This window comes from Molossus molossus, unplaced genomic scaffold (genome assembly GCF_014108415.1).
Source record: "Molossus molossus isolate mMolMol1 unplaced genomic scaffold, mMolMol1.p scaffold_m16_p_6, whole genome shotgun sequence".
Lineage (NCBI taxonomy): Eukaryota > Metazoa > Chordata > Mammalia > Chiroptera > Molossidae > Molossus > Molossus molossus.
This window is the reverse complement of record NW_023425399.1, coordinates 8,059,169-8,085,713: the sequence shown is the minus strand read 5'-3', so window position 1 is coordinate 8,085,713 and position 26,545 is coordinate 8,059,169. Positions and strand designations below refer to the sequence as shown.

General features: G+C 52.6%; 1 protein-coding gene across 1 annotated transcript; it reads right to left on the bottom strand.

Annotated features, from left to right (window-relative positions):
* Positions 1–19,050: 19,050 nt before the first annotated feature.
* On the bottom strand, positions 19,051–22,789 carry KCNG1 (potassium voltage-gated channel modifier subfamily G member 1). Its single transcript, XM_036245751.1, has 2 exons — positions 22,016–22,789; positions 19,051–19,821 (listed from the first exon to the last, which is right to left on the bottom strand). The coding sequence occupies exons 1-2, from the start codon at positions 22,787–22,789 to the stop codon at positions 19,051–19,053; spliced, it is 1,545 nt and encodes a 514-aa protein (XP_036101644.1).
* Between the last annotated feature and the right edge of the window lie 3,756 nt (positions 22,790–26,545).

Here is a 26,545-nt window from a genome sequence, read left to right as displayed (position 1 = left end):
TTTTGCTGGGGCTCCTCCCTCCAAGTCTGGGCCCCGGGTCCCAAGGTTGGCTAGGCTGGCAGAAGTTACCCTAACACTCAGTTCTTCAGTGATGAAGGAGATGGTCAGGCGGAACTGTCCCTCAGGCCCGTCACTGCTGCTGGCTGGCATCTGTGCTCGGCTGGACACGGGGACACCTGGCCGCAGGGACTGACCAATGTTCCTTTTATTGCTGAGTGGTATCCATGGTGGGGGAACGGACTGCCTTTTATTTCAACTGTTCATCTGGGTTATTTCCAGTTTGGGAATTTTATGAAAAAGCTGCTATGAACATACGTAGATTTATTTGATACATTTTACTTCCATTTTTCAAACTGAAGCCCCAGTCAAACTTTTCCCCCTCTCCACTATTTACTCTGAAATGTGGGTCCCCATTTTAAGTAGATTTACCACAAACAGCCTTTTTCTAGCTCCCGTTACTTGCCTGGCTCGGGCCTGCGTCCTCGGCGCCTCTGGCTGCGAGAACCGAACCCGGCCGGCTCAGATGGCTGGATGGGAGCAGAGCTGAACTGGCCAGAATTAGTGCTGAGCGAGGCCTGCCTGGAACGGGCAGAGCTAGAAATTCAGCGTTTAGCCCTGGCCGGTTTGGCTCAGCGGTTGGAGCGTCGGACTGCGGACCAGAGAGTCCTGGGTTCGGTTCCTGATAGGGGCACGTACCTAAAAAAATAAATAAATAAAAGAAATTCAGCGTTTAAGAGCCCCCCTCACCCCTGTCTTATCTTCTTACATCTGGGGATTACGGCTCAGTCCAGCTCACACGGCACATGGAGGACCATGTGAGAGAGACACAGACCACACAGGACACGCACGAGGAGTTGGGAAGAATGTTCCAGCAGCCTGGGGAAGGAAGGCAATTGAATTGAGCGCCTTAGGCGGGGAGGCTGACGTCATACTTCCCTTCTGCACCCCTCCAGGCTGGATCAGCTTCTCCCTGTTCTTTGTTGTCCTCAAGTATTTTTTGAGCACTTTCTCTGTCGTCATTGGGGGTGCCGCAGTCAGTAAGGTAAGCACCCTCTTTGCTCCCAAAGCCCAGGTCACGGTGGGTAAGAACATTTTAAAAAACGAGGTACACACCCAGAATCAGCTAGTTTGCAAGGCCCCTTGCTCAAACACCGGCAAGAATGTCACAGTGGGGACAGCCCAGCACTGCACCGGGCCCTGTGCGACTGCACTGGACACAGCGACCGTGTGTGGGATATTCGGAGATGTCTGCAGACATTTCTAGTCGTCAGAGCGGAGGATGTGCAGGGGGGCGGGCCGCTGGCATAGCATGGGAAGGGACCAGGGATGCTGCTGACGCCCGTGCCCAGCACAGGCTCACAACAGAGATTTATCCGACCCAGAGTTCAAGTGTGTGCAGATTGGGAAGACCTGCGTCAGCCAGCGATGATTTTGATGTGGGCCACAGAGAAAAAAGGAAGGAGAATCGGGAGGGTCTCGGCCGTGGTCTGGGGAAGGCCTCGGGGGAAAGGCTCTTGGAGCTGAGCCGTGCAGAGTGAGTCTGAGTGAGCAGAGCCAGGAGGAGAGGAGGCGACAGATGCTGGGTCCGGGGGGTTAATCCTTTCGTTCTCTGTGGAGGTTCAAACCCAATGAGAGAGGGACATGGGACTTCGGTAGACGAAGGTGAAAATCCCACCTTTATAACTAAGAAGGCTACTTGGAGGGTGTGCTTAGGTACTGCCAACCTGGTGACCACATTGCCCCACCCTCGTGCACCTGCCGCCCCAGCCTGCAGGGCCCCGCCTGCTGCTCAGCAAAGAACACCCCACACCCCGCAGGAAAAAAAAAAAAAAAGAGGAGACAGAAGGGGACATAGTCTATTCCCCATTTCCCTCTCTCCAGCTCACCATCTGGATCAGTCTGCGGCCCTCCCTGGAGGATGAGAGGGTGAGGGAGGGGCAGAGCCGGTCACTCCTGCGCAGTGGTCTCCTGTAGCTGCAGAGGAAATCCCCTGGGGAGCTTGGATACGCCCTGCTGCCCAGGCACATTCCAGCCCAGAGCGGACCAGCATTTAAGGGGCCAGGCACTGGTTTCTTCCTTTCTTTCTTTCTTTTAAAGCTCTTCCCTCCCAGGATTTTCAGATAAACTACAGGACGCCCAGTTCACTTTGTATTTCAGAAAAAACAAATACATGTTTTAGTCCAAGTATGCCTCAACGATGGCATGGGGCATGCTCATATTACAAACGTTATTTATCTGAAGTGCCAAGGTAGTGGGAGTCTTGCATTTTTAGTTGCTAAAGTTGGCAACCCTGGGATCCCAGGTGTGTCCCACCTGCAGCCAAGGTGGAGAAGCCCTGGACCAAGGACACAGGAAGAGTGGGAAAGAGGTGTCCTCCTCCCACATGCTCCCAGCTGTGGTCCCCTGGACCCTGAAGCTGAACTGTTCAGCCTGTGGACAACTGGGGTGGGCTGTCCCCGTGGGGGACAGCAGTCTTCAGACCAGTGCTGGGCCTGCCTTCTTTTGTTTTTTTTAATTACTTTGTTATTATTGTTTTTTAATCCTCACCCGAGGAATTTTTTTCAAATATCTTCAGATAGAGTGGGAGGGGGAGAGAGAGAGAGAGAGAAAGAGAGAGAGAGAGAGGGAGAGAGACATCGATGTGAGAGGGACACATTGACTGGTTGCCACCCTCACAACCCTGACCAGGGCCGGGGAAGAACTGCATCCGAGGCATGTACCCTTGACCAGAATCGAACCCGAGACTCTTTGGTCCGCACAAACTCTAACTGCTGAGCCAAACCAGCCAGGGCTGGATCTGCCTTCCTGAACCCCCAAATCAGCCAGTGCTCCTTGAGGATCTTAGGGGTGGGGAACGTTCAACCTGTGGGCTGTTTGAGGCCCTTGAAATCAATACCGGCTCACGTCACACGCCTCACCAAATTAGCCTGACCAAATAGCAGGCTAATGTTTAAGTTGATCATTTTGCATGGCCCGCAGATGATGTTATAAATATCCAAATGGCCCCTGGCAGGAAAAGGTTCCCCAGCCCTGGCAAGGGCCCGCTGGCTCAGCAGTGGACGGCGGAGAGCACCTTCATCAAGTCAACAGAACCAGCCTCGTCAGTAGTCCCCACAAGTGAGTTTCCCATTTCTTTCCCCACCCCCAGTTACGGCCAGCTCTGTGATCCAACATGACCCATCAGGGGCTCGGTCACGGGATTACGGATAGTGACGTGGACCCCGATTGCTTCGATCTTACAGCTAATGGGGGCAAGCGGATTAGCGCAGCATTTCATTCCTTTGGGTTTTGGGTTTTCCTTCACTTTCGGCTCCAAGGACTCTGGACATTTGTCCCAGAGGACATAATAAAGCCTTTCTTATTCAAAAGTGGAGGCATTGGACAGTTAACCCTGGCAAATGGGGTTGACACTCTGATGGGTCAGGTCTGGTCACATGCACCCCTGGAACTGGGCTGGGTACAACTCCATCTCATCCCGTGGACTGGAAGTGAGGGACAGGTGGTTCTGGTTTTAAAATGCAGGTTTTATGATTATTCAGGAATGATGAGGCCCATAAATCAGGAGAGGACTTCCACCGAAAAAATGGTTTATATTCACAGATCCCAGGAGGAGGGGACATGGGGAGCCACAGAGGGAGGCTGGGGGATGGTGGTGGTGATGGAAGTGTGGACAAGCTCCTTCTACTGTGGTTCCCGTGAGGAGCAGGGAGGCGGGGTAAGCAGATTGCAGACTGGCTTGTTTAAATGATCTCAGAGGCTCTGGGGCCCGGGACTGACCCTAGCTGCCAGTACCTGGTCCTGGGCGATTAGAGCAGGTGGGTAGAGATGTGGCGTATGAGAGCCAGACAGAGGAGGAAGTCGGGGCTCCGGGCTCTGGCTTGGTTGGTTTGCATATGAAAAGTACTCTGCAGGACGTGTCGTGTACCATCTCTAGGAACTGGCTAATTCAGGGGGGACCGGACGTGGAGACAGATGCCAGGCAGGCAGAAGCAAGTGATAGCCACGACCCAAATACAATTCCAGCCACTTCTGACCCCAAATTCAGACTCTGCTTACTTGGTCAGCTTTCATCCTCACACTCTCCGACGGCTCATCCTGCGTCGTCACCGGGATTCGCCGCACCCAGCGGCCTCCTGGTTAGTCCCATCCTGGGATCCCTGACAACACGTCCAGGTCTTCTCCAGGCTTCTCGGTCCCATGTCACTGGGTCCCCGGGCCACATCTGCCACTGTCACTCACTCTGATCAGTTGGGCAGAGCTGACAGTTGCTGCGGTTCTCACTTCCCTGGCACCGGTTCCTCTGGTTTTGTTAAAAACCATCCAGAAACTGCCTGCTGTCGCCAGGAGCGGGGGTGATCCGAGCGAGTGAATGCTTGTCTTCAGGGGCTGCTAACAGGACTGTCGTCCCCTCCAGGCACGGGGTCGGGCAAGGCGAGAGACACACCATCAGGGCAGCTGCCATGAGCACTGGGGGAGACTGTCAGGTGTTGAGACACTTTGGGCTGTTGGAGGGGCTTTGCCCTTTTCGTCCCCACCCCCTCAGTCATGGAGATCCTTCCCCAGGGAGCTGGGCCTTCACGGGAGCTACGGATTAGAGATCATGGTGGTTTTGTGGTTGGCTCCCGGGAGCAGAAGCTGATGAATGGAGGGGGCTGGAGCGGGGTTCCGGGGTTTGGAGTAGGGAGGCAGGGTTCGGACATCTTCCTCAAGCAGGGGGCGTCCGCACCAGCGCTCAGCCTTCTGGGTTCTCTAGCAGCCTCTTTAGCTCTCCTCGCACCCCAGCGGGAGTTTTGCACACCCACCAGGCCTTTTTTTCTACTGCTTGCGAATTCGGGCACTGGGCAGTGTCCCCTGGCCCTGGACTGAGGTTGTTTTTTTTTTTTTTGCAAGGGATTATTTTGGGATCATCTTGAGCTCTATGAACCCAAAGAAACTTGCTTTGTGACACTGCTCCTCCCCCAATCCCTCCTTCCCAAACCCATCCTTCCCCTGGTAGTCCTTGGCTCCTGAAATGTCACCGCCACCCTCCTGGTGCCGAGGCCACAAACCTTGGAATCCTCTTTGCCTCCTCTCTTCCTCTGTTCCCCCATCCCATCTGCCATCAAACCCTGTTGGCTCTACCTTCAAAATATACCCGGAGTCTGCCCATTTCCCACCATCTCCTCTGGCCAACCACCCTGCTTCTAGAATGAACCATGACTTCCCTGCTCCTACTTGGTCCACCTCCATCTGTTTCCCCCAGCAGCCAGAGGGACTCTGTTCACACTTAGGTGGTGTCCTGTCACACCCATGCTCAAAACCCTCCCCTGGCTCCCGTCTCATTCAGAGTAACATCCAAATTGACCAGGGGACTGCCCTCTGCCCTCTGACTTCTATGCCTGGTCTCCTATGCTCTCACCTGTTCACTCCGCCCCAGCTACACTGCCTCATTGCTGATCCTCCAACACGCCAGACATGTGCCTCAGGGCCTTTGCATAGGCTATTCCTTCTGCTTTGCCTAAATGTCACTTCCTCAGGAAGGCCTTTCCTAACATCTTCATTTAAATAGTTTAAAATTTAAAAATGCAATTTCAAATTGCCTCTCCTCTCAGGCTTCCATGCTTGGTTTTTCTCCATGGCAGGTCACCCTCTGGCATACTGTTTTCCTTGTTTATTTGTTCACTGTCTGTCTCTGCCCCAGGAGGGCAGGAACTTACATCTGTGTTGTTCCCTACTGTATCCTAGTGCCTAGAACACAGGAGATGCTCAATAAATATTTGTCAAATGATTGATCGAATCACTCTGGCAACCATCCTATGGTCTGAAAAAGGGGTTTGGAATTGTTGATGACCCTTAAAAAAAAAATCTGAGTGATGTGTCCGAGTTTTGACTCTGCATAAGGGTCCCCCGTCCCTTGCCAATTTGGTGGCTGAGGGAATAAGTAACCTATTACTCTTCCTTGTGAGTGAAAAGTGCCATTGATACTGTGTCTACACATTCTTTGAAAATGTCAGTGGGGATGAATCATGGGCCCAGGGATTGCACCATGGAGCTGACCCGTGAGCCAACTCGATGACTAAGTCTCCCCCATGTAATGTCACCAGAGTCAGAGATGACCCCCCTCCCCCCCCCAAATTTCACTGGGGACTCCTGAACCTTCTCGAATGTGGCCATGTCTGACCTGGGCAGTGTGGCAAAGGTCAAAGGCATGACCTTCAGGGACACTTCTAACTGTCTGGCAAGTCACTCACTTCTCGGAGTTTCCTTGTGTGTAAAGTGGGGGTGGGGTCGCGTTCATTCATTCAGCCAGTATTTACTGACCCTGAAAAGGGACTGGAGATTTGAGTGAGCAGATAGACAGGCACCTGTTTCCTTGAAGCTCACAGGTGGTGAAAAACCAGACGATAAACGGGTAAGAAAAGAAAGACATTAATCACACTACTGAGAATGTCATGAAGGGAATAGAACCGGGGTAGTGGCAAGGAGAATTCCGAGCCAGCCAGCTTGGGACCAATGTTAGCAGGGCCATCGGGATGATGGTACCTGGCAGATGAAATCTGGGTGGAGGGACCAGCAAGGGCAAAGGCTCTGAGGTGGGAATAAGCTCAGTGCATTTGAGGACAGAGGCCAGTGTGGCTGGAGTTGGGGGAGGGGAAGGAAGGGCACTGAATACGGTCAGGGTCAGAGGATGTAGGGCTGGGGGCCGGGAGTGGGGCACGGGGAACAATCTGGTCTATGGACCCACCCAGGACAAAATGTCATGATGTATACAGAGCATGAGTGCAGTCGGGTGAGTCCTTCTGGTGTGTCTCCCTTGGAGAAGGGTCAGGGTGGGGCTAGACCCCCGCTGAGGACCTCCTGGTGGGCTTTCCCCTGGGCTTCCTCAAGCCTGCAGACATTCCCAGGAGAAAAACCAGGCTGTCCAGGGCAGTGCCGTACTGGGGAACCAGAGAGGGATCCTGGAGAGGGTGCAGGGTGGCTGGCTGAGTCTGGGTTACCTTGCAACCTGGGGCACACTGGAGTCCTTAATGATCATTGAACAGCAGCGGCATGGTGGGTGGGCTCATGGTGAGCTAGTTCAACACTGCAAGGCCACATTTTTCGGGGCTGGCAGTTGGAACATCCGGTCTTCCGTCTCCGAAGAAAGCTGACATTGTCAGCCTTGCTGATTTTCTGCTCCAGAAATACAAGGATCAGGCCAACAGCTGCATCCCACTACCAGGAGGGGGCGCCAGATCCCTTTTTAAAAGCTTGTCATGTACAGTTGTACTTTAAAAAATTGTAACATTTATTTAAATCAACTTTTAAAAATTAAAAACCCACTTTAGTCTCATTTCTAGTAATAATGCCATTTAAATCAAAGATTTGTTGTACTGGTTTAATTTTTTTCTTAATATTCAAGAAAATAACTACATCTCAATCATCACAGCAAAAGCAATTTTTTTTTTTTTTACAGCATGTCCTGTAAACCAGGCATTGTTCTCACAGCTTTAGAAATATGGACTCACTTAATTCATGCACATTATGAGGTGAGCACTATTATTATCGCTCTTTTAAAGATAAATAAACTGAGGCAGAGGCTGGCAGACTTGCCCTGTGGCAGGTGTTGGAGGTGGTTATATGCGGTATCTGGAGTGGTCAAAACCACAGAAACAGAAGGTTGAGTGGCAGTTGCCAGGGGCTGGGGGAGGGAGAAATGGAAAATTGCTCAATGGATGGAGTTTCAGTTTTGCAAGACGAAAAAGCTCTAAAAATCTGTTGCACATAATTGAATGTACTTAATACTACTGAACTGTCCGCGTAAAAATGGTTTATATGCTACATTTAATGTTGTGGGTTTTTTTTTAGCATAATTAAATTAAAAAACAAAGTAAAATTTTTTATTATTTGAGGTCCAGCCATTTAGATATTCTCCAATGCAAAATAAAGGTTCAAGGGTGATAGGAAGAAAGGTGTGTGTGGTGGACCCCAGAGCGCAGTGTTCAAGGGTGAGCATAGAGATTGGGGACCTGTCAGTCTACCATGTGACAGCCATGCTCCCCTGATGTCACCGCAGGGCCTTTGCCTGGGAGAGGAGTCTAAACGGGGGGAACTGGGAGCTTAATCGTGTATACCATTTTAAAAAAAGTAAGTATGCTATCAATTTAGCATGTATTTATTTATTTAGTTATCTTCCTCCCCCCCAACTAAATGTTGTGGCTTCAAGAGTTAGGCTTCAGATTTATTTCAACTTTCCAACTTGAACTTTTAAAAAAAGATGCTTACACATGCTTTTATTTATTTATTTATTTTTTATCCTCACCCGAGGACATTTTCCCATTTTTTGTTCAGATAGAGCAGGAGGGAGAGAGGGAGGAAGAGAGAGAGAAACATCGACGTGAAAGGGACACATCGAGTGGCTGCCACCCACACGACCAACCAGGGCTGGGGACGAACTGCAACCGTGGTATGCGCCTTTAGGGGGAACCAAACCCGGGTCTCTCTGGACCACAGGCCCATGCTCCAACTGCCGAGCCAAACTGGCCAGTCTTTTTTGATGAAGGACGACTTCTTCTTCTTCTTCTTCTTCTTCTTCTTCTTCTTCTTCTTCTTCTTCTTCTTCTTCTTCTTCTCCTTCTTCTTCTCCTTCTCCTTCTCCTTCTCCTTCTCCTTCTCCTTCTCCTTCTCCTTCTCCTTCTCCTTCTCCTTCTCCTTCTCCTTCTCCTTCTCCTTCTCCTTCTCCTTCTCCTTCTCCTTCTCCTTCTCCTTCTTTCTTCTTTCTTCTTCTTTTTGGTCCCATAGTTCTCTTTGGTAATCTGCTGGAATCTATGACATTCTTCTCGGGAAAAAAAAAGGTTTTTGTGTGCATAAAGTAAAATACACAGGAATACAGGGGACCAATGATGCGGAAATGCAGTTCTATCCATGGATACTCAGGGAGCTGGTGGGAGCTGGATATGGACCCCTAGCTAGTTTCTAGTCTATTTTCTACAACACGTAAGAATTAGTATGTGCTATAATGAATATCCTGGTGCACATGCCTACTTATTTGTGTAGGTTACTTTTCTAGACATAGAATTGTTGGGGCAAAGACCTTAATTTTATACCACTGCCTTAACACAGAAAAGGGTATTTATAACAATAACACTAGCCCCAAAGGGTGGTATCCAGGGTCAAATCCGACCAAAATAGAAGGACTCTTACCTTCTATTGGGATAAACAGGTGGTGAACAGTAGGAAATACACAAACGATAAATAATATTAACTGTGAAGGAAATCAGCCCTGGTCATGTGACACGAGGGGCTGAGCAGGGAGGAAGGTCATGGCCTCTTGAGAAAGGATGCTGGGAGGTGATCTGAGTCTGAGGACTGAAGAGCGACAAGTCGCCAGGCATGTGAAGATCTGGGGGAAGGTTATAGTTTTCTCATGCTTACATTATCCAAATTTTGGAGTTGACTTCTAATCTGAGGTGGAAGCTATAAGACAATTGGGAACGGATGTTAGAGACAACCTAAATACTTCCCCCTGGCTGATTATGGAAAGGTCCAGAAGAACATGGGGGACAGCGGGGAGCCTTCTCATGAGAACTTCTTCCAGATACATAGATGTGTTAGGATTCTTACCTCCTTTATGGGACTTTTCAGACCTGGATTATTTATTAGCAGGGTCCGCCGGGAGAGCTGACTTGACCCCAGAGTGTAGTTCTCAGAAAGACCAGTAGGTGGGGGTAAAGGACAAGGAACAGACAGCAGTTCTTTGCAGCCTCCAGACCACCACCATTCAGGTCGAGCCCATCACTCCCTGAATCTAGCTCAAAAGTATACCAGTCATGGTATACCATTCATGTACCAGCTTCGAGTACATGAATCTGAGTACATATGAGCTCCCACAGAGGGAAATCAATGAACAGTTATGTAGCACCTGCTATGGGCCAAGGAACCTCAAAGCTTATTTGCATGCAAACTTCTGCCTCCCCCCTTTCCTACCACTAGATAAATCAGGGGTCATGCAGGGAACATAAATGAGGGGGAAAGGCATGGGGGGTGACTAGCACATGCCCTTTAGTAATATTTTTTATTTCCCCACGTTGGGTAAGCATCCTCAGTTCAGAGAAACATTTTTCTATTATAAGAAGCGTTACAGCCAACACTTGAGCTGGTGGGCGCCGTGATGGTCTCCTGATGCCGGTGGGGACTCCGGTCATTTAAAGGGACAGCTGTTTCTCAGCTGCACCAGGGGCTGCTGGGTGGGAATTCCCGGTGCTGCCGAGAACCTGGACATCTAGATTTTTTTCTGTAAAAGCTCCAGGTTTTACAATGTTAGTGACTCACCATACAATGTGTGGTTCCCGTACAACGCTTCCTCGGGCTGGATGCAGTTTCCCTTGTGAGAGATGCCTCGTCCTGGGAGGAAGGAACATTCTTATCACCAGAGATGGGACGTCGAGGCAGAGAAAAATCTGTGCAAAGACACTTGTGAAAATAACTCACCTTCCTTCAGTCTCCCCATATATTTTAGCGAATTCTCCATCATCGCTCTTGTGTGTTCAGCCCAGAGAGAAAGCACTGAGGTATTGTCACTGCACTGGGACTTCATCTCCCTGGGAGGCCTCCTGTGCCACATAGAGTCTTTATTCAGTGAACGTTATGCTGTTCTTTGGTAACGCTGTCTTTCGTTGGAGTCCAGCTGAGAACTGAGGAGGGTGGAAGGAAATAGAGCTTTTCCTCCCCTCCACCTCCGTCACTAAAATCCCAGCTAGTCCATGTTTCATTCCACCTGCTGCTTACATGGGAAGACGCCTGAAAACAGTGTTCATGCTCTGCAGTATCTCCAAACCGTCGTAACGATCAGAACCACAGCTTGTGAACTGATGGGCTTCATAACGAAGCTCGTTGGTTACTGAACCACTTACTGGTTTTAGGAAATACTTTGACAACTGCGTTTCAGGGGCTGGGTTTTTATTGCAATCTTGTGCACAGAGTCTGCACCCCCTAACGGGCTTCCAGGGGACGTGAGTGCCACTGGTCCACGGGCCACAGTTTGAGGAGCCAGGGTTGAGAGCACACTCATGCTCACTGAGAACCTGCTATTGTGAACCAGCTACCCCGACTGGGAGAGAAGCGGCGATCATCTGCAAAGCACATCTGTATTTCCCGAGGCAAACACAGACCAGGCCCCTCTCCACTGGACTGCCAGGGTCCAGGTTTGCAGAGCAAATCAGTGAGTATATATTTGTCTAAAACCCACGTACACCACTGGCCAGCAGCACCCATCACGGGCAGTGGCTGCTGGATCGGCTTTCTGAGACTTCAGTTCCTCCTGCTTGGGTGCCGAGGAGTTGCATTTTGCATGATTCTCTCCTCTTTCCTCCTTTTTTTCTCACTTACTTCTCGCCCCACAGCAGCCTGGTTCAACGTGCAAATGAAAGGCAGTCCCGGGAAGATGAGAAGTCCCGCTGGTCCGCCTGCTGGGAAGAGATCGAAATGATTATTTTTCTCTGTCCCTCTCCTGAGCAGGTTTGTTGAAATTGCTAGAAGAAACAACATTGACATCGGAGCTTCTAGGAATACTTTTTAAAGGAGTCTCTGCCCTAGCTCCTTCAGCACCCCAGCTCCCTCTTGCTGCTGCTTCCGTAGGAGGGCTCCAGGGCTGGGTGGTTCAGCGTGGCGGGGCTGCGTCACGGACCTTGGCAAGTTTCTTATCCTATCTGTTAAATGGGATACTGACAGTGCCCACTGAGCTGGGCATTCTCTGTTTGCTCCCCAGACTCCTCTCTGCCCAGAGAGGCTGACTGTCAGGGATGGCATCAGTTGGGCATCCTGCCTCCTGGCTTCCGGTTGGGTTTGCAAAGGGGGGCACCGGCAGAAGACAGGAAATTATGAACCTGTTTCCTTCCTGCTCTGGACTGCGGCTGTGCGTTTCTCTCTGACCACAGCTCCTTCTGGGACGGCGCCTCTACAGCTCCAGGCCTGGGGAGGTATGCCAATTACCAGTTTATTGCCTCTCAGCTCCAAATTCACCCTCTGATACCTACCTGCTCTGCGTAATGGACAGAGTTCTTCATGAAGCATCTCCTTTGCGGAGTGCAATGCTAAACTTTCTCAGTAGAGGGCGCTATGGTGACAATGCTGGCTCTGCCTGTTTTCCTCCTTCCCCCTCTCTCAGACCACGGGGTGGGTAGAGCATGTCCCCAGGGCCTGGCCAATCAGAGCCTTGCCTCCTGGTGGCCTCATTGATCCACTCAGGGATGGGCACATGGTCTACGCTACTCCAGTCAGAGCGAATCTCAGAACTTCTGGCGAGAGCTCATCAAAAGGTATCTTGGCTCTTTCCTGTTGGACTTGAACTTGAGAAGATGACAGACTGGGCTGCTGAAGCCATGTTGTCACCGGAAGGGAGAGTCCTGAGCTGCCAGGTGGAGCATGAGGTTGAAGCCAGCAAGTGGAGACTGTACGAAGGTGGGAGACGGACTCCTCATGACACTGAACGCACCTGCAGCTGGCACGACCTTGGGACTTTTCAGCTGGGTGAGCCTTCAGACTCCCTCTCCACCACCCACATTCCCTCCCCCACCCCCAAGGCAGTTTGAATTGGGTCTTCTGCTCTTTGGAAACATAATACTCCTGCCTGAGACAATATTCATTTTAACTTTTACAACGTGGCTTTAGGAAAAAAACTCTCACTAAATATCTCCTCTTTGCCAGGCACCTGACTGCCAAGTCTCGTTGAATCCTCTCCCCATCCTCACCTAGGTTCTCAACCTGTGGGTCGAGAACAGGGGTCGCCTAAGACATAACAGGAGCAAAATTACAGTTATGAAGTAGCAACGAAAATAATTTTATGGCTGGGGGTCCCCACAACATGAGGAACTGGATTAAAGGGTCGCGGCATCAGGGAGGTTGAGAACCACTGCCTTAGAGGAAGGCATTCTCGTGACCCCCTTTTTTCCAGATGAGGAAAACAGTGCTCAGAGAGGTTAGGTAACTAGCTCAGGGCCACCAGCTAGTGAGTAGTGGGAGCGAGGCACACACCGTGCCACCGCCCCAGGCTGCCTCCCAGCAGAGGGGAAGCCAGCCATGTACCTTCTCAGGTGGCCAGACCTGGGCGTCACAGCAGAGGGGTACATCCTGGCCGTGGGGTGCGGGCAGGGCCGAAATCCAGTCCGCGAGTAACTGCCCAAAGATGCAGTCCCCCATGTTCATCACTCACCTGCCAGCGAAAGGTCTCCAGATGGTGGTTCTACCAAGTCTCTTGTAGCAAAGGCGAAAGCGCACCTGCCGTCAGCAGCTGCCATGTGGCCCCCGAGAAGCGTGTGCAAGCCCCTTGGAGCGCTGCCTAAAACCAGGCCAAGGCCCCGTCGCGGGGAAATAATACACAAGAATAGTAGTAGCCACTATTTATTGAGCACTTACTGTGGGCCAGTTTGCGATGCTTTCTATTCTTTATTTCACTTAATCCTCATGGCACCCCAGTGTGGTGGGCATTAGTGGTCCTTCTTTACAGAGGGTGAACAAGAGGTTTAATAACTTGCCCAGGGACACACACCAAGGCAGTGGCTTGTCAGGGCATCGAACTTGAGATGCTTTGGCTCCAAAGCCCAAGATCATTCTGTGGGGTCGGAACTTGAACGCTCTCTGCTACTCCAAGTCGTCACACTCTCAGGAGAGGCTGTGCCTATTTGGGGTGGTTCAGATGAAGACAATGATGTGCACTGACTCCTCCGAAGGCCAGTGTGCCCGGTGGGCAACAGTGCCAAGTTCGGCTGTAGGACCTTCGTGCTCTTGAAGGTGCCCTGATAGGTGCTGAAGTTCACCTTCCTGGACTTATTCAAACCCAGCCCAGCTGCTCTGGATGGAATAAGATCCAACAGCTAAGGCCACGGAATAAAGGGATGGCATCCCTTCCCCACGCCATCCCCGGGCACCTCGGGTGACTGTCGCCGCTGAGTAATTTTCCTGCCAATTGGAAAAGAACCCTGAGCTTCCAAAGTGAGGAGGCATTTCTCTTTGTAGAGAAAGAGCTTCTGTCCACTTAGCAGTGATGTTGGGCCCCTATTAGGGAGATTTGTCATTAAGAGAATGAGTCTAAGTATGTACTTGTTTTTCAAGTTTCATGTGTATATAATAACACACCTGATGGAATACCAACAGCTACCCAGTAATGCAGACCTAGGGTATAGTCCTGTCAGGTTATCCTCCCCCCTTTATTGTTTTAAAATCATTTTTTCTTTATTGATTTTTTAGATAGAGAGGAAGGGAGAGGGAGAGAGAGATAGAAACATCGATGAGAGAGAACATCGATTGGCCGCCTCCTGAATGCCCCCCACAGGGGATCAGGCCCACAACCTGGGCATGTGCCCTGACCGGGAGTGGAACTGGCGACCTCTTGGTGCCTGGGTCAACCCTCAGCCACTGAGCCACACCAGCCGGGATCCCTGCTTTTGTTTTGTTTTGTTTTGTGTTTCTTAAGCAAGGCCAGTGGTGGCTTTAAATCTGTCAACACACTTATTTATTTGGTCATTTGAATAAGCAGCATGTTCTTTTCAGAAAAGAAAGTGAAAAGAATCGTTCGGGCTCGGATTTATGGTTTCAAAACAAAGTCCTGTAGTCCCTTTTCATACATTTAACTCAAAATACAAGGGTATTCACGGAGGACTGAACCCACAGGGTGAGGTTGTCTCCAAGCAGAAACCAGCGAGTGACTCTGGGCGTGAGTCTGTTATGGATCGAGGAGGTTGGTAGAGCTGAAAGAGAGATGGGGGGGAGGCAAGAAGACCAGGTCATGGGGATGGGATGTCACCAGCTTTTTGGGGGGAGTGACATGAGCCGAGGAAGCACATGAGCTGTCTGGGGTTCTAACAGGGTCTCTCTACTGTTGTGCAAGCGCGGATGGAGAGGAAGGAGGAGCGCAGGGGAACCAGGGAAGAGGCCCCGGCAACAATTCAGGCGGGAAAGGACGAGGCTGGACTGGTGGGGAGGCGAGTGCACCCCTGTCACTTCACCTGTGAGACACTTTATTCTGTGTCTTCTCCATCAAATCATTGGCACCTCTGGGGCAGGAACTCAGTCCAGTTCTGTTGTGTCTGCTTTGCCCCCAGTTGCTTTGATCCCGTCAATTTCAGGGCAAGGTCTCTGGAAATGCTCATTGTCTGCTTAGCACAGCCGGGCTTTCTCCCTGGGAGGACCGGTGCTCCCCGTAGGGGCGTGTTCCTGAGCACAGGTGCTCCTTGACACCTGGAGAAATGTCTGGGTCTCCCCTACCTCTGGGCCTTGGCACTGGCTGTTCTCTCTGCTTGGATCACTGCCCCCTCCCCACTCCAGGTCTCTTTTCAATGCCACCTTCTCAGAGAACATTCCCTGACTCTCTTAAGTGGCTGCTCCCCGGCCCCGGCGTCAGGTCTCTGCCAGGTCGCCCTGTGCTCATCACCAGGAATTACTTCCTCTATTCACTTGTCTCTCTCCCTGTCACGGTGGGGGTCCCATGAGAACAGGGGCCTGGCTCTGACATGCTCACTGGGGTAGGAGGTGGTGTTGGTGCCCATTCTGATGCCCTTCAGCAGCTGGGGTGCCCGTGCCCTCACTTCTTGGGAGATGTCCTGGGCCTATCAGTGCTGCCTCGCTGACGTGCCAGGGCCCTCGGCACAGGACCAGAACTAGGAGTGGCAAGACAAAGCTTGACCCTGCCTTTATTTAAAAGGTACCTATTTTGTTCATTGCGAATTTTTGGCATTAATCTTGGTTTTTAAAAATACTGCATTAAAATATGATTTACCTTGACCACTGAGCTTTTAAAAACATTTTTTTATTACTTAATAAATTAATTTTTGTTACAGATATCCCCCCCCCGCCGGTTGATACCCCCCTCCGCCCCTCCGCCCCTCCGCAGCACTGTTGTCTGTGTCCATCGGTTATGCTTATAGGCATAAGTTCTTCGGTTTATCTCTTCCCTCTCCCCCCGCCCCCTCCTCTGAGGTTTGTCGGTCTGAGCCCTACTTCTACATCTCTGGGTCTATTTTGTTCGTCACCTTATTTTGTTCATTATAATCTACAGATAAGTGAGATCATGTGATATTTGTCTTTCTCTGACTGGCTTGCTTTGCTTGCGTAATAGTCTCCAGGTCCCTCCATGTTTGTTTTTTTTGGCTCCGCCTAAAATTCTGAGCCCAAGGTGAGGTTCCAGCCCTGCTCAGAGGTGAGGCCTGAGAATCTGTGTGGTTAAATAAGCCTTCCCAGCCCTCCACTGTGAGTCTTGCAGAAGCAATGAACTCAATCGGAGCTGGAGGATAACCCTGTTACCTAAACTATAGCAGCTGAGCTGTTTCCCTTAGAGCTGTCATTTCCACACCGTCCTGGCTGCGTGGAGTTAGTCGCCTGTACCAGGGTCAAAAGGGGGGCCCCCTTAGCGCAGGGACAAGGGATCGTGGCCCATACTTCAAGCAGAACAGTCCTCATTTGATCCAGTTTATAGCTGGGCTTTCTGTATCGGATTTTACATCGTTGAAACAACGTGGAAAAGCCATAATCATCAACTTGGTCACGGTCCTAAAAGTGGCTAGTGAGGTGTGTTGAGGCCTCGTGATTCTTAATTAGGAGGTTTTGAGGGGTGCCTAAGTCTGGGGCTCTGCCTCCATCACCAGCGCCAATCAGAATCTTTGCAAGATGCCAGAAACCCGACCTTCAGTGACCCCAGCTGCTCCCTGCACAGCCGTAGCCTCTGTCCTCAGGGGCGGGGGTCCCCTTCTAGCGCTGTCCCAGCTCCTCCACCCTAAACGGTATTTGCTTTCTACCCCCTTGCATTTTAAAGGTCTCCATTTATACCTCTTTCTGGGTCACGTTCTATTTAGCATTTGCAGTGTCTCCTGTCTCTTGTAGCCACTTTGGAGGGGAAAAAAGGTCATTCCATAAATCTAAGGTATTGTTACCGTGACGGCAGTGCCGATGGCTATGACACCCCTGGGCTGGGAAGGGAGAGCTAATTAGTTGGAAACTTACTTTTCAGGCATGTCATGGAAGCAGGTGTCAGGGGGCCTTTAACGAGGCCCTCGTGACTCGAATGATATTTCCACTCTGCATCACTGCGTGGGTATTGCACTGAGATGCCCCCTCACTCCCCAGGGGAGAAAGAGGCGCTTGGAGGCCCAGCATCCAATGTTAAAAGCAGATGCTTTTCTACTTTCTGGTCTCTTTCCTGTTTCCCTTCATTTTCACTCCCTCCCTCATTCATTCATTCATTCATTCATTCATTCATTCATTCATTCAGTGTTTACTGGGCACCTACTAGGTGCTGGGTGCTAGGGGTCAGTGGTGAGCCGGGTAGCTGAGTCCCTTCCAGCACAGCACCAGCCTCCTCCTGCTGGAGACCGACCATAGCTGAGTGGCAGAGAAATAAATGAGGCGATTTCAGAGGTTGGTAAGTGGATGAAAAAGATCAAGCAGCTTAGGAGACAGAGTGGTGGTGGTGGAGGTGCTGGAGTAGACTCTTTAGAGAGGGGGTCAGGGAGGTGATGGGAAGGAGCCAGTCATGCAGTGTTCTATAGGAAGAGCATTCCCTGCAGAGGGGTGGCAGGCATGAAGGCTCTGATGGGAACGGGCGAGGCTGTGGCAAGGGAAGAACAAAGGGGCTGGTGTGGCTGGATGGAGATAGAGGTGGGGGCCGGAGCTGGAGAGGAGGGCAGGGCCCAGTGCATGCAGGGAATTTGGATTTTATTCCCAACGTGACGGACAGCCCTTGGCGGGTGAGGCAGGACAGCCAGTGGTCGGGTTTGTTTTAGAGCGTGCTTTGCGCTGCTGGCCGAGGGGGGGCGCTGTGGCCCAGGATGCGGAAGAAAGTGACGCTGCTGTATCTGACGCTGAAGACAGGCCGTGACTGTGACTAGGGGCGAAGCCCCCTCACCGTGCCTGGCACTGAGGGACTCTGATCCCGGGGCTGAGTTAATCTGGGGGCTGGCCTGGGGTCTCCTCAATGGTGGGTCATCCGCAGTAGGTGAGGTCAGGAGCTGTTCCCGGCGGTGGGTGCTCTGTAGGCCTCTGGGGGACATGGGAGTCCTTTGGGGGCTTCAGACTATGCTTCTCAGACCTCCCCGGGAACCACGACCCACCTTCCTGAAGCATCAACCCCAGCCTAGGTTTAGATTTCCCTTCAGGCAAATACTTTAAAGTGTTTTTTCTAAATATTCAAATCAATGTGGAATAGAATTAAAAACACACACTCTTTCTTTCTTTCTTTCTTTTTTTTTTTTTTGGTACGTGCCCCTAGCGGGAACCGAACCTGGGACTCTCTGGTCCTCAGGCTGATGCTCCAACCGCCAAGCTGTACCAGCCAGGGCAAAACACACTCTTTCTAAAAGATAAAATGAAGCAACATCACCTTTGTAGTCGGCAGAGCTGACAGGCCCCTTGGTGTGCACTCAACTGTGAGGGGTACCTTGGGGGAAAAGTTTGAGAACACAGGCCTGAAGGTGCAAAACAGGAGGGAAGAGGATGGGAGAGAAGGAAGAAGGGAGACAGAGAGGGAAGTCGGTATTTACCGACGATTTTCCCAGGGGTATCTATCTGTTCCCTCTTTCCCTCCAACCCCACGGGGGCCCCGCCAGGCCTGAGGGGCCCTGGGAAACAGGTCCTTTACTTCCTGTCGCCGTCCTGGCTGGCTCTGCTGGGAAATACTTTCCTTTAAGAGAGCCCCAGCGTGGGGGGTTTCTCCCCTTTCCTCTGGTGTTCTTTCTGCATATGGTCCACAGTAAAGACAAACACGGTTGCGGCCACTTGTATTCTTTTCTCCAGGCAGACCCATAACGCAGGTCTTTGCTGGGCGTGTTATTTACATGGTGGAAAGGACGAGTCATCTCCCTGTCGAGGGAAACGGCTCGAGGGCTGGGGCAGGCGGGGCACCGGCCCGGCGGTGTGCTGGGCTCCTGGCCGGCCCTGTGGCTGGGAGGGTGGGGATCGGGTTGGTTCTGGGCCAGGGCGACGCTGGGAGTCAGCACGTGCCTCTGCAGGCTCCTGCAGTGATGGCGGTAGCTTCAAGCCGCAGAAGGCAGGCAGGGCTGGGGGCGTCCTGGTGGAGGCAGCGGTGGCGGGGTGTGTCCTCTGGGCTCAGTTCTTGTCTCTGGTGTCCGAGGAGGCACTTCCAAACAGGATGTCGCTGTCCTGGGACATGCCGCTCAGCTGCGACTTGGTTTTGATGAGGAACTGGGCTCTCCGGAACATCAGTCTCTCCTGCTCCTGCTTGAGCTCCAGGTAGGAGCGGGAGAAGGTGTGGAAGATGGAGGTCACCGGGAAGGCCATGAGCAGGATGCCACTGAGGATGCTGCTGAGCGCCACCACCTGGCCAGGCGTGCTCCTGGGCACCATGTCTCCATAGCCCACAGTTGTCATGGTGATGACAGCCCACCAGTAGCAGGCAGGGATGCTGGTAAACTCGGGGCTGTCGGCCATCTCGTTCTCGATGACATAAAGGAGGGGGGCAAAGAGGGCAATGGCCACGCAGAGGAAGAGCAGCAGGAGCCCGAACTCGCGGGTGCAGCGGCGGGCGGTGAGCCCCAGTGTCTGCAGCCCCAGGGAGTGGCGGGCCAGGCGCATGACGTACAGGATGCGCAGCGCCCGCAGGACCCGCAGCACCAGCCCCACCTTGTCCAGGTAGCTGTTGCCCGAGCCCGGCTTGCGGCGGCCGGCGGCAGCACCGTCCACCAGCAGGGTGATGTAGTAGGGCAGGATGGCCACCAGGTCGATCAGGGTCAGCGGGCTCCGCAGGAAGGTGAACTTGCTGGGCGCCTGGATGAACCGCAGGAGGAACTCGAGGGAGAACCAGCCCACACACACGGACTCCACAATGAAGACGTTGTGGCACATCTGGGAGCACAGGCCCTGGGAGAGAGGGGACAGTCACCGAGAGGTCAGTGGTCCCACCAGCAGGGAGTACGGAGCTCTGCCCTGGGCGGAGTGCTGTGCCAGTGTGGCCACCAGAAGGAAAAGGGGCTGTTTCCCAGGGTCCCTCGGGCCTGGTGGGGCCCCAGTGGGGTTCAAGGGAAAGAGCGGGAACAGACACCTTTGGGAAAATTGTCGGTAAATACCGAATTCCCTCTCTTGCTTCTCTTCCACTCCCCCCAGCCCAGGCCTCTCTGTCTCTCTTCTTCCTTCTCTCCTCTTTTCTCCTATGTTGCACCTTCAGGCCTGTGTCCTCAAACACAGCCAGAGGGACTCTGAGCACAGGAGCCAGATCCCGGCCCTCCATGACTCAGAGGGACAGCGCACATCTCTGAGGACACAGGCGACCGGCTGCCACCTCTGCCACTTCCCCACCCTCGCCCACCTTGCTCACCGGCTCCAGCATCACCAGCCTCCTCTCTGCCTCTCCAGCAGCCCAGGTTCGCCCCCCAGCCCGGCCTTGGCTTTTTCTCCCCTTGGCAGGATGCCTTCCCACTCACATGGCTCTGTCCTCCTGCCTCCGGCTCTTTGCTTCACTATTACCTCCCCGGGGGCCTTGTGACCCCCCGTTTGAAAATCACCCCACCCAGACAGGTCCCAAATGGTGCACATTTTCTCTGTCTTTTCTTTGGCGGGTGAGGAAGCTGGAGCACAGGGAGGTTAAGTAACTTGCCTACAGACACACAGCCAGAGTGGAGGAAATAAGATTTAGATCCAGGCCATCTGGCTCCAGCCCTGCCTTCTGCATCGCTACCCCTTATGCTCGTCAATAGTTCATTTTATTGGTGGAGTGCTGTTGTCGCAACACGTGCGTTTAAAATTCAGCATATAAAAACGTGACAGAAACCCTCTGGGTTAGAAATGCTAAAGTGTCGCTGTTGCTTCCAGAGGGTGTGCATGTGGAACACCCCTCGTGTGGCAAATAGCCCTGCTGTCCCATCAGAGAGCGCGTGTTGTGTACGCAGCTGGCGTGATATTTATGCTCACTTCCTACGGCATACCCACTTCTCCGCCATCTATACGGTTGGTACCTGTCTAAACCTTTAGGTCTGTCTTGAAACTTGCCCCCAGAAACCGCAGGTGTGGGGGGAAGGCGCCTGACTCAGAGGCCAGAAGGTCTTACCCAGAAAGAGGCTGAACTGGGGGGGCAGACGTCTGTGGACCGAGAGCTGCCGTGTGGATGGCAGGCTCAACCATTTAGATTTTTAACGGGAGCTAGGAGTTTGAATTTTTAAATGAAAAATATCTTCCTTTTAAATGTTGGCGACCCAGTCAAAATTTTTGGAAGCGTAGTGTGGGCCAATAACCCGCTTTTGTGGGGAACCCATAGTTCCACATTGAAGAACGCGGAATTTGGGCTCAGTCAGACCTGGGTCTGGGCAAAGCTGTTCCGCCTCAGTGTTCTCATCTGTCCAGTGGGCGAGAGAGAACGCCTCCTGTACAGAGCAGCTGGAAGAGTCGCTGGTAAGGTTGGACGTGGGCAGGGCCGCAGCCCTGGGTTCTATTAGCTGCTTACGTGGTAGCCCTGAGATCCGCGCACACACCCCGTGCCAGGTTCTGGAGTAAACCCCTACCTGCGTTCTCTTATTTAACACGAAGCAATGCTCGCTCTCTGAAGACACGTGCACACACACATACCTACCACAAAAATTATATTCAGCACCCAGGAAGTGTTCCTGGGATATTTTTATACAAGGGAATCAGGAAGGTTGAGGAAGGACGTAAGTCAGTGAAATAAATTTGGATGATACATGTCATGTGCTTAGCTCTGGGCCAGGCACATCACAAATCATGTCACTCATTCATTCATTCATTCATTCACTCAACAGAGAGGGGCCCAGTGCCTCATGGTGTGGGACACTGTTCTGGACACTGGGGCACAGTGTCTAGACCAGGACAGGCCTGGGGCTCATATTTGAAGATGCAGGTGGAAGACAACATGTAAACGTGATGTCAGGAGGGGGATGCTACTCAGCCAGGGCAGTCAGGGAAGGCCTCCTGGAGGAGGTGACAGCGTGCACTGTGAAGGATGTGCACTTCTGGGAGGAGGTGGTCTAGCAGACAGCTTTGTCTCCTGCCGGAGAGACCATCTCTCATGCAGCGACCCTCCCCGAATACAGTGGTGGGCTCTTACCTGCTCCTCCTCTTCCCTCAAGCTGGGTAAGGTGCTGATAGAGAGGTTGACGGCGGTGATGGTGACAAAGAGCACGGACAGGCAGGCAAACACCTTGCCTGGCAGCCCCGAGTGCGGCCTCTCCACCATGTCGCGCAGCCTCCGCATGCAGTGGCCCAGGCGGCCCTCGCCCTCGCCAGGGCCTTCGCTGTCCTGGCTGTCGCTGTCCAGCAGGTCTTCGTCCTCCTCCCGCTCGGCCATCTCGGCGAACTCCTCCATCTTCTGCAGGTAGCGGCGCTTGCAGCAGCCGTCCAGGTGGTCGTCCGCGATGCCCCAGTACAGCAGCTCCTCCTGGAAGGACAGGGCGCACATCTCGCGCAGCAGCCGCAGCTTGCCCGCCCGCAGGAAGGTCAGGATGGTGCCGAAGGCCCCCGGGTTGCGGTCGAAGAAGAACTCGTTGCAGGTGACGTCGTAGTCGTCGCACACGTTGAGGATGTCGTCGAAGTTGGTGCAGGCCTTGAGCTGGCCCAGCCGCGTCATCGGGAACTCCTCCAGGGTGGTCCAGGGCAGTGAGTACTTGATGCCGCCCACGTTGATGATGATCCGCCGCCGGCGGTCCTCGGGCAGGCCTCCCTGCTGGGGCGCGTCCTGGGGCCCGAGCTGCTGCGCCCGGCGGTAGAAGACGCCCTTGAGTGGCTGGGTCTGCGGCAAGAAGGCTGGGTGGGAGGAGGCGTCCGAGGTGCAGCTCAGGGCGCTGTAGTCGTAATCAGAGTTGTCTCCCGGTAAGAGAGTCATTTTGGGTCTTCACATCCCTCTCAGGCCTGGGAGGAAGAAGGGAGGAAAGACACACTCAGTGACTCCGGAGTCTCAGCGGACAGTGCTGATCCTGCAGATATTAGGGGCTAACCTGTGCCTGCCAAATCCACAAGGGGACCATATCCGGGGCTGAGGCCTTTGGGCAGTGATTAGGTCTAGATGAGATCATGAGGGTGGGGTCCTCGCCATGGGATTAGTGCCCTTATGAGGAGAGGAAAAGACACCAGAGTGAGGACCAGTAAGGAGGCACCATCTACAAGCCAGGAGTCCCCACCAGGCAGGCGCCCTGACCTCAGACCTCCCCGCTCCAGAGCTGTGAGCCATGCACGTCTGTCCATGAGCCGCCCAGTTCGGGGTTTTGTAAGAGCAGCCGGAGTGGACGCAAACATTCACTTAAGAGTGAAAAGAGCAACACCATCCTTCAGCATCCCCTAAGCGGTACAGTTCCTCCATGTCTACCTCATTTATAGAAATCTTCCGGGTGCCGCTGTGTGCCAGGTGCTGGCTTGGCACCGCTGACACAGCCACGCGCAGAACAGATGGGGTCCCTGACCCGCGGAGCCAACCTACCACTGGACTGTCAGGCGCCCTCTGTACTGTTATTTACTTAACACGTCACTGTACAATAGCCCCATTTTTTGGTAAGGTCGTTGAGTGGTTCTCAGTGAGGGTCAATTTGTCCCCCAGGGGACACATGGCAACGTCTGGAGGCATTTTTGATTGTCATGTCTGGTGGATGGCATAGTACATAGGGGTCAATGATGCTTCTAAAATGCCTACAATGCACAGAGAATTCTCGGTCCCCAAGGTCCACGGTGCCAAGGAGGAAGGGCCCTGGGGCTGTGGTTACAAGCATGGATTCTGGGGCCGCATGGCCTGGGCAAGTTACTCAACCTCATGTGTTTCAACTTCACTGTATTCCGGGAGGGTCCTTATCTGTGAATTAGGTGTAACCATATGGCCCACTTCATAGAATTATCACGACAATTCAGTGAATTATGTACATAAGAGCACTCCGTACAGTGCCCAGCACATATTAGGTATACAATAATTACTATTACTATTTGTATTTATCTTTTCTTTAAAATCCTCACCGGAGGATATTTTTCCATTTATTTTCAGACTGAATGACAAGGGGGGGTGGGGAGCGAGAGAGACATCGATGCAAGAGAGACACATCGATTGGTTGCCACTTGCATGACCCTGACCAGGGCCAGGGACTTGAACTGCAACCGAGGTATGTGCCCTTGACTGGAATCGAACCCACGACTCTTTGGTCAGTGGGCTGATGCTCTAACCGCTGAGCCAAACCGGCCAAGGCTATTTGTATTTATCTTAAAGGGACACTGCTCCCATAAATGAAAAAAACTATACCATTTGCCATCAATTAGAGGTCATGTCACAGTGATGACAACAATGCCAGGTGTTCATGAATCAGCAAACATTCTCTCGAGGACACAGGCGTGAACAGGACAGGCATGCTTGCTCCTCCAGGGAGCCTTCCTTGCTTTTCCAGCTAAATCGAGCTCCCTCCGCCCCCATTCATGGGGCATTTATCTTCACTGCACACATCACCCAGTTTTAGAATGATCTGTGTGCAAGTCCCGCTCCTTTACTGGACTCCTTGCTCCCCGGGGGGAAGCAGTGTACTCTACTCATCTCTTAATCCCTGTGCCCAGCAGCACCGGCGCTCAAAGAAGTGCCTGCTAAATGAGTGCATTTCCTGCTGGCGAGGCCGACGCGATGAGGGCCCTTCTGAGAAACGGAGGTCAAGAGATCGGCTTACGGAGATCCCTTCCTTCCCAAAGCTAGAATGAATTGCTTATTCATCCATAGCTCACAGGTTGGATTTGGTGCATACATATTTGCCTGGCTCTGAGAAGATGTTGAAAAATGAAAAATGTCATGTAAAAATTCATATTCTTGGTTTCTCTCGAAAACCAGGCTATCTGGTTCATTTGGCCCCACTTCCAGCTGGGAAATGGCTGTCCCCTGAGGCAGGGCGTGCATGCTGCCGTCCACCTCCGTCCCCACTTCTCCCTGTTGTCTTCCCAACACCCACTCTGCTTCGCTTCCTGGCCCCGGCAGGCATCTGAGTTCCAGACCCTCAGATTATAGCAACAGAACTAAGCCAATCCACAGAAAAGAAGAGTCAAATACTTTGCTTTTTCAAAGCACCATCCCTTCCTCAGCCCCAGCCCCCTGGAAGTACGTGGTTCCGGCAAAATCCATCAGTTCCACGTGGAAACCCATTTCCAGGACCCGAGTGTCCATCTGTACCCTGGACACGCTCAGGGAACACACACACATACATGTTTGTCCAGTGGGAGCCACGGGGGTGGCTTTCCACGTTGGAAAGGGGATCTTTCCGAACAGGATCCTTCTACCAAAGCAAATCACCACTCATTTGTCTTTGGGGAAAGCGAATTTCACAGATTGGGTTTTGGAAAACTAGGGTGTACCTGTGTGAAACAAAAATGATTTCAGTTTACGGTGTTGAGAACGCTTTTAACTTGACCTGAAATCGGAACCCATCTCCCCAGGCACCGCCTGCCAGCACCCCCACCCCCAAGCAGGGCTGCCAGGAGTCCCTCAGGCACTTCACGCGCGTGACGTCGCCTTCAGCTTTGCCTCTGCACCACTGTCACCGAAGATGAGGACAAACGGACACACTGTTTGGGAGAATGATGATGGAGGCCAAGGAACGGTCCTCAGGCCCTGCAAGTCCCCGAGGGAGAGCGTCTGTGAACCCCCCAGGCTGCGATCCCCTCTGCTCCTGAGGAATTTCTGCTTCCAGCCCTCTGGGGAGGCTCCCCCAGTGAACGGTTCCTCCTCTTTCTCTCATGACGCTCGCCGGCTGTGAATTAAAGCCTCAGCATCCTGCGTGGGAAGTTATCCTGTCTCGGCCGACGGTTTAGGATGGAGAAGAGGGAAAAAGCCAAGTTCATCAGACCACTTGTACCCGGAGGGCCAGACTGACCAAGCAGGAATGGGCACACTTCTCCTTGCACCCCGTCCGACGGGTGTGGGGGCGACGACTCCCCATGCTCTAGGCTCCAGAGTCTCCAGTGAAGGTCAGACATCGAACAGGCCCCCGAAGTCCTGCTTTTGGAAAATAATGCCACTTCCCACCCAGCCGGACACCCTCACAGAAATCTGGCCTTTTAAACTTTCTCTGCAGTGTGGTCTGCGGAGAACTTCGAGGGCCTGACGGATCCCAGTGATTTCACCTCCCAGGGCCTATGGGTGCCAGCTAGAGGCGCATCTTACTGACCACCCCAGGCTGGGGAAGCAGAAGAGCCCACTGGCTCTGAAATCAGGAGGCCTGGGTTCAAGGCCAGTCATGGTTTATCTTTGAGACTCAGTTTCCTCATCTGTAAAATGGGGACATGAATAGCTACTAAAGCAAATGACACGGCGATGTGATTGCCCCAATGCCTGACACGCAGTGGACACTGGTTGTATAATTATACGCTGTGCGGGGGTGGGAGTGTCCTCTTCCACCAGCCAAGGGTGACTCCTTTCTTGACCCGAGCCAGCAGGATTTGAACCTGGCATTGTCTGACCCCCAGAGCCCGCTGCTGAGGGAGTGTGGTCTGGTATTGCCTCTGGGAAAGCCCCCACGGGTGCTGGGGGACAGGAAGGATGTGGCCCAGGAATCCCACTGTGGGTACACTCCCAGATCTGGGTTTCCCGGGGTCTTGGCAGACACGGCCAGTAATAAATCATTTGTAC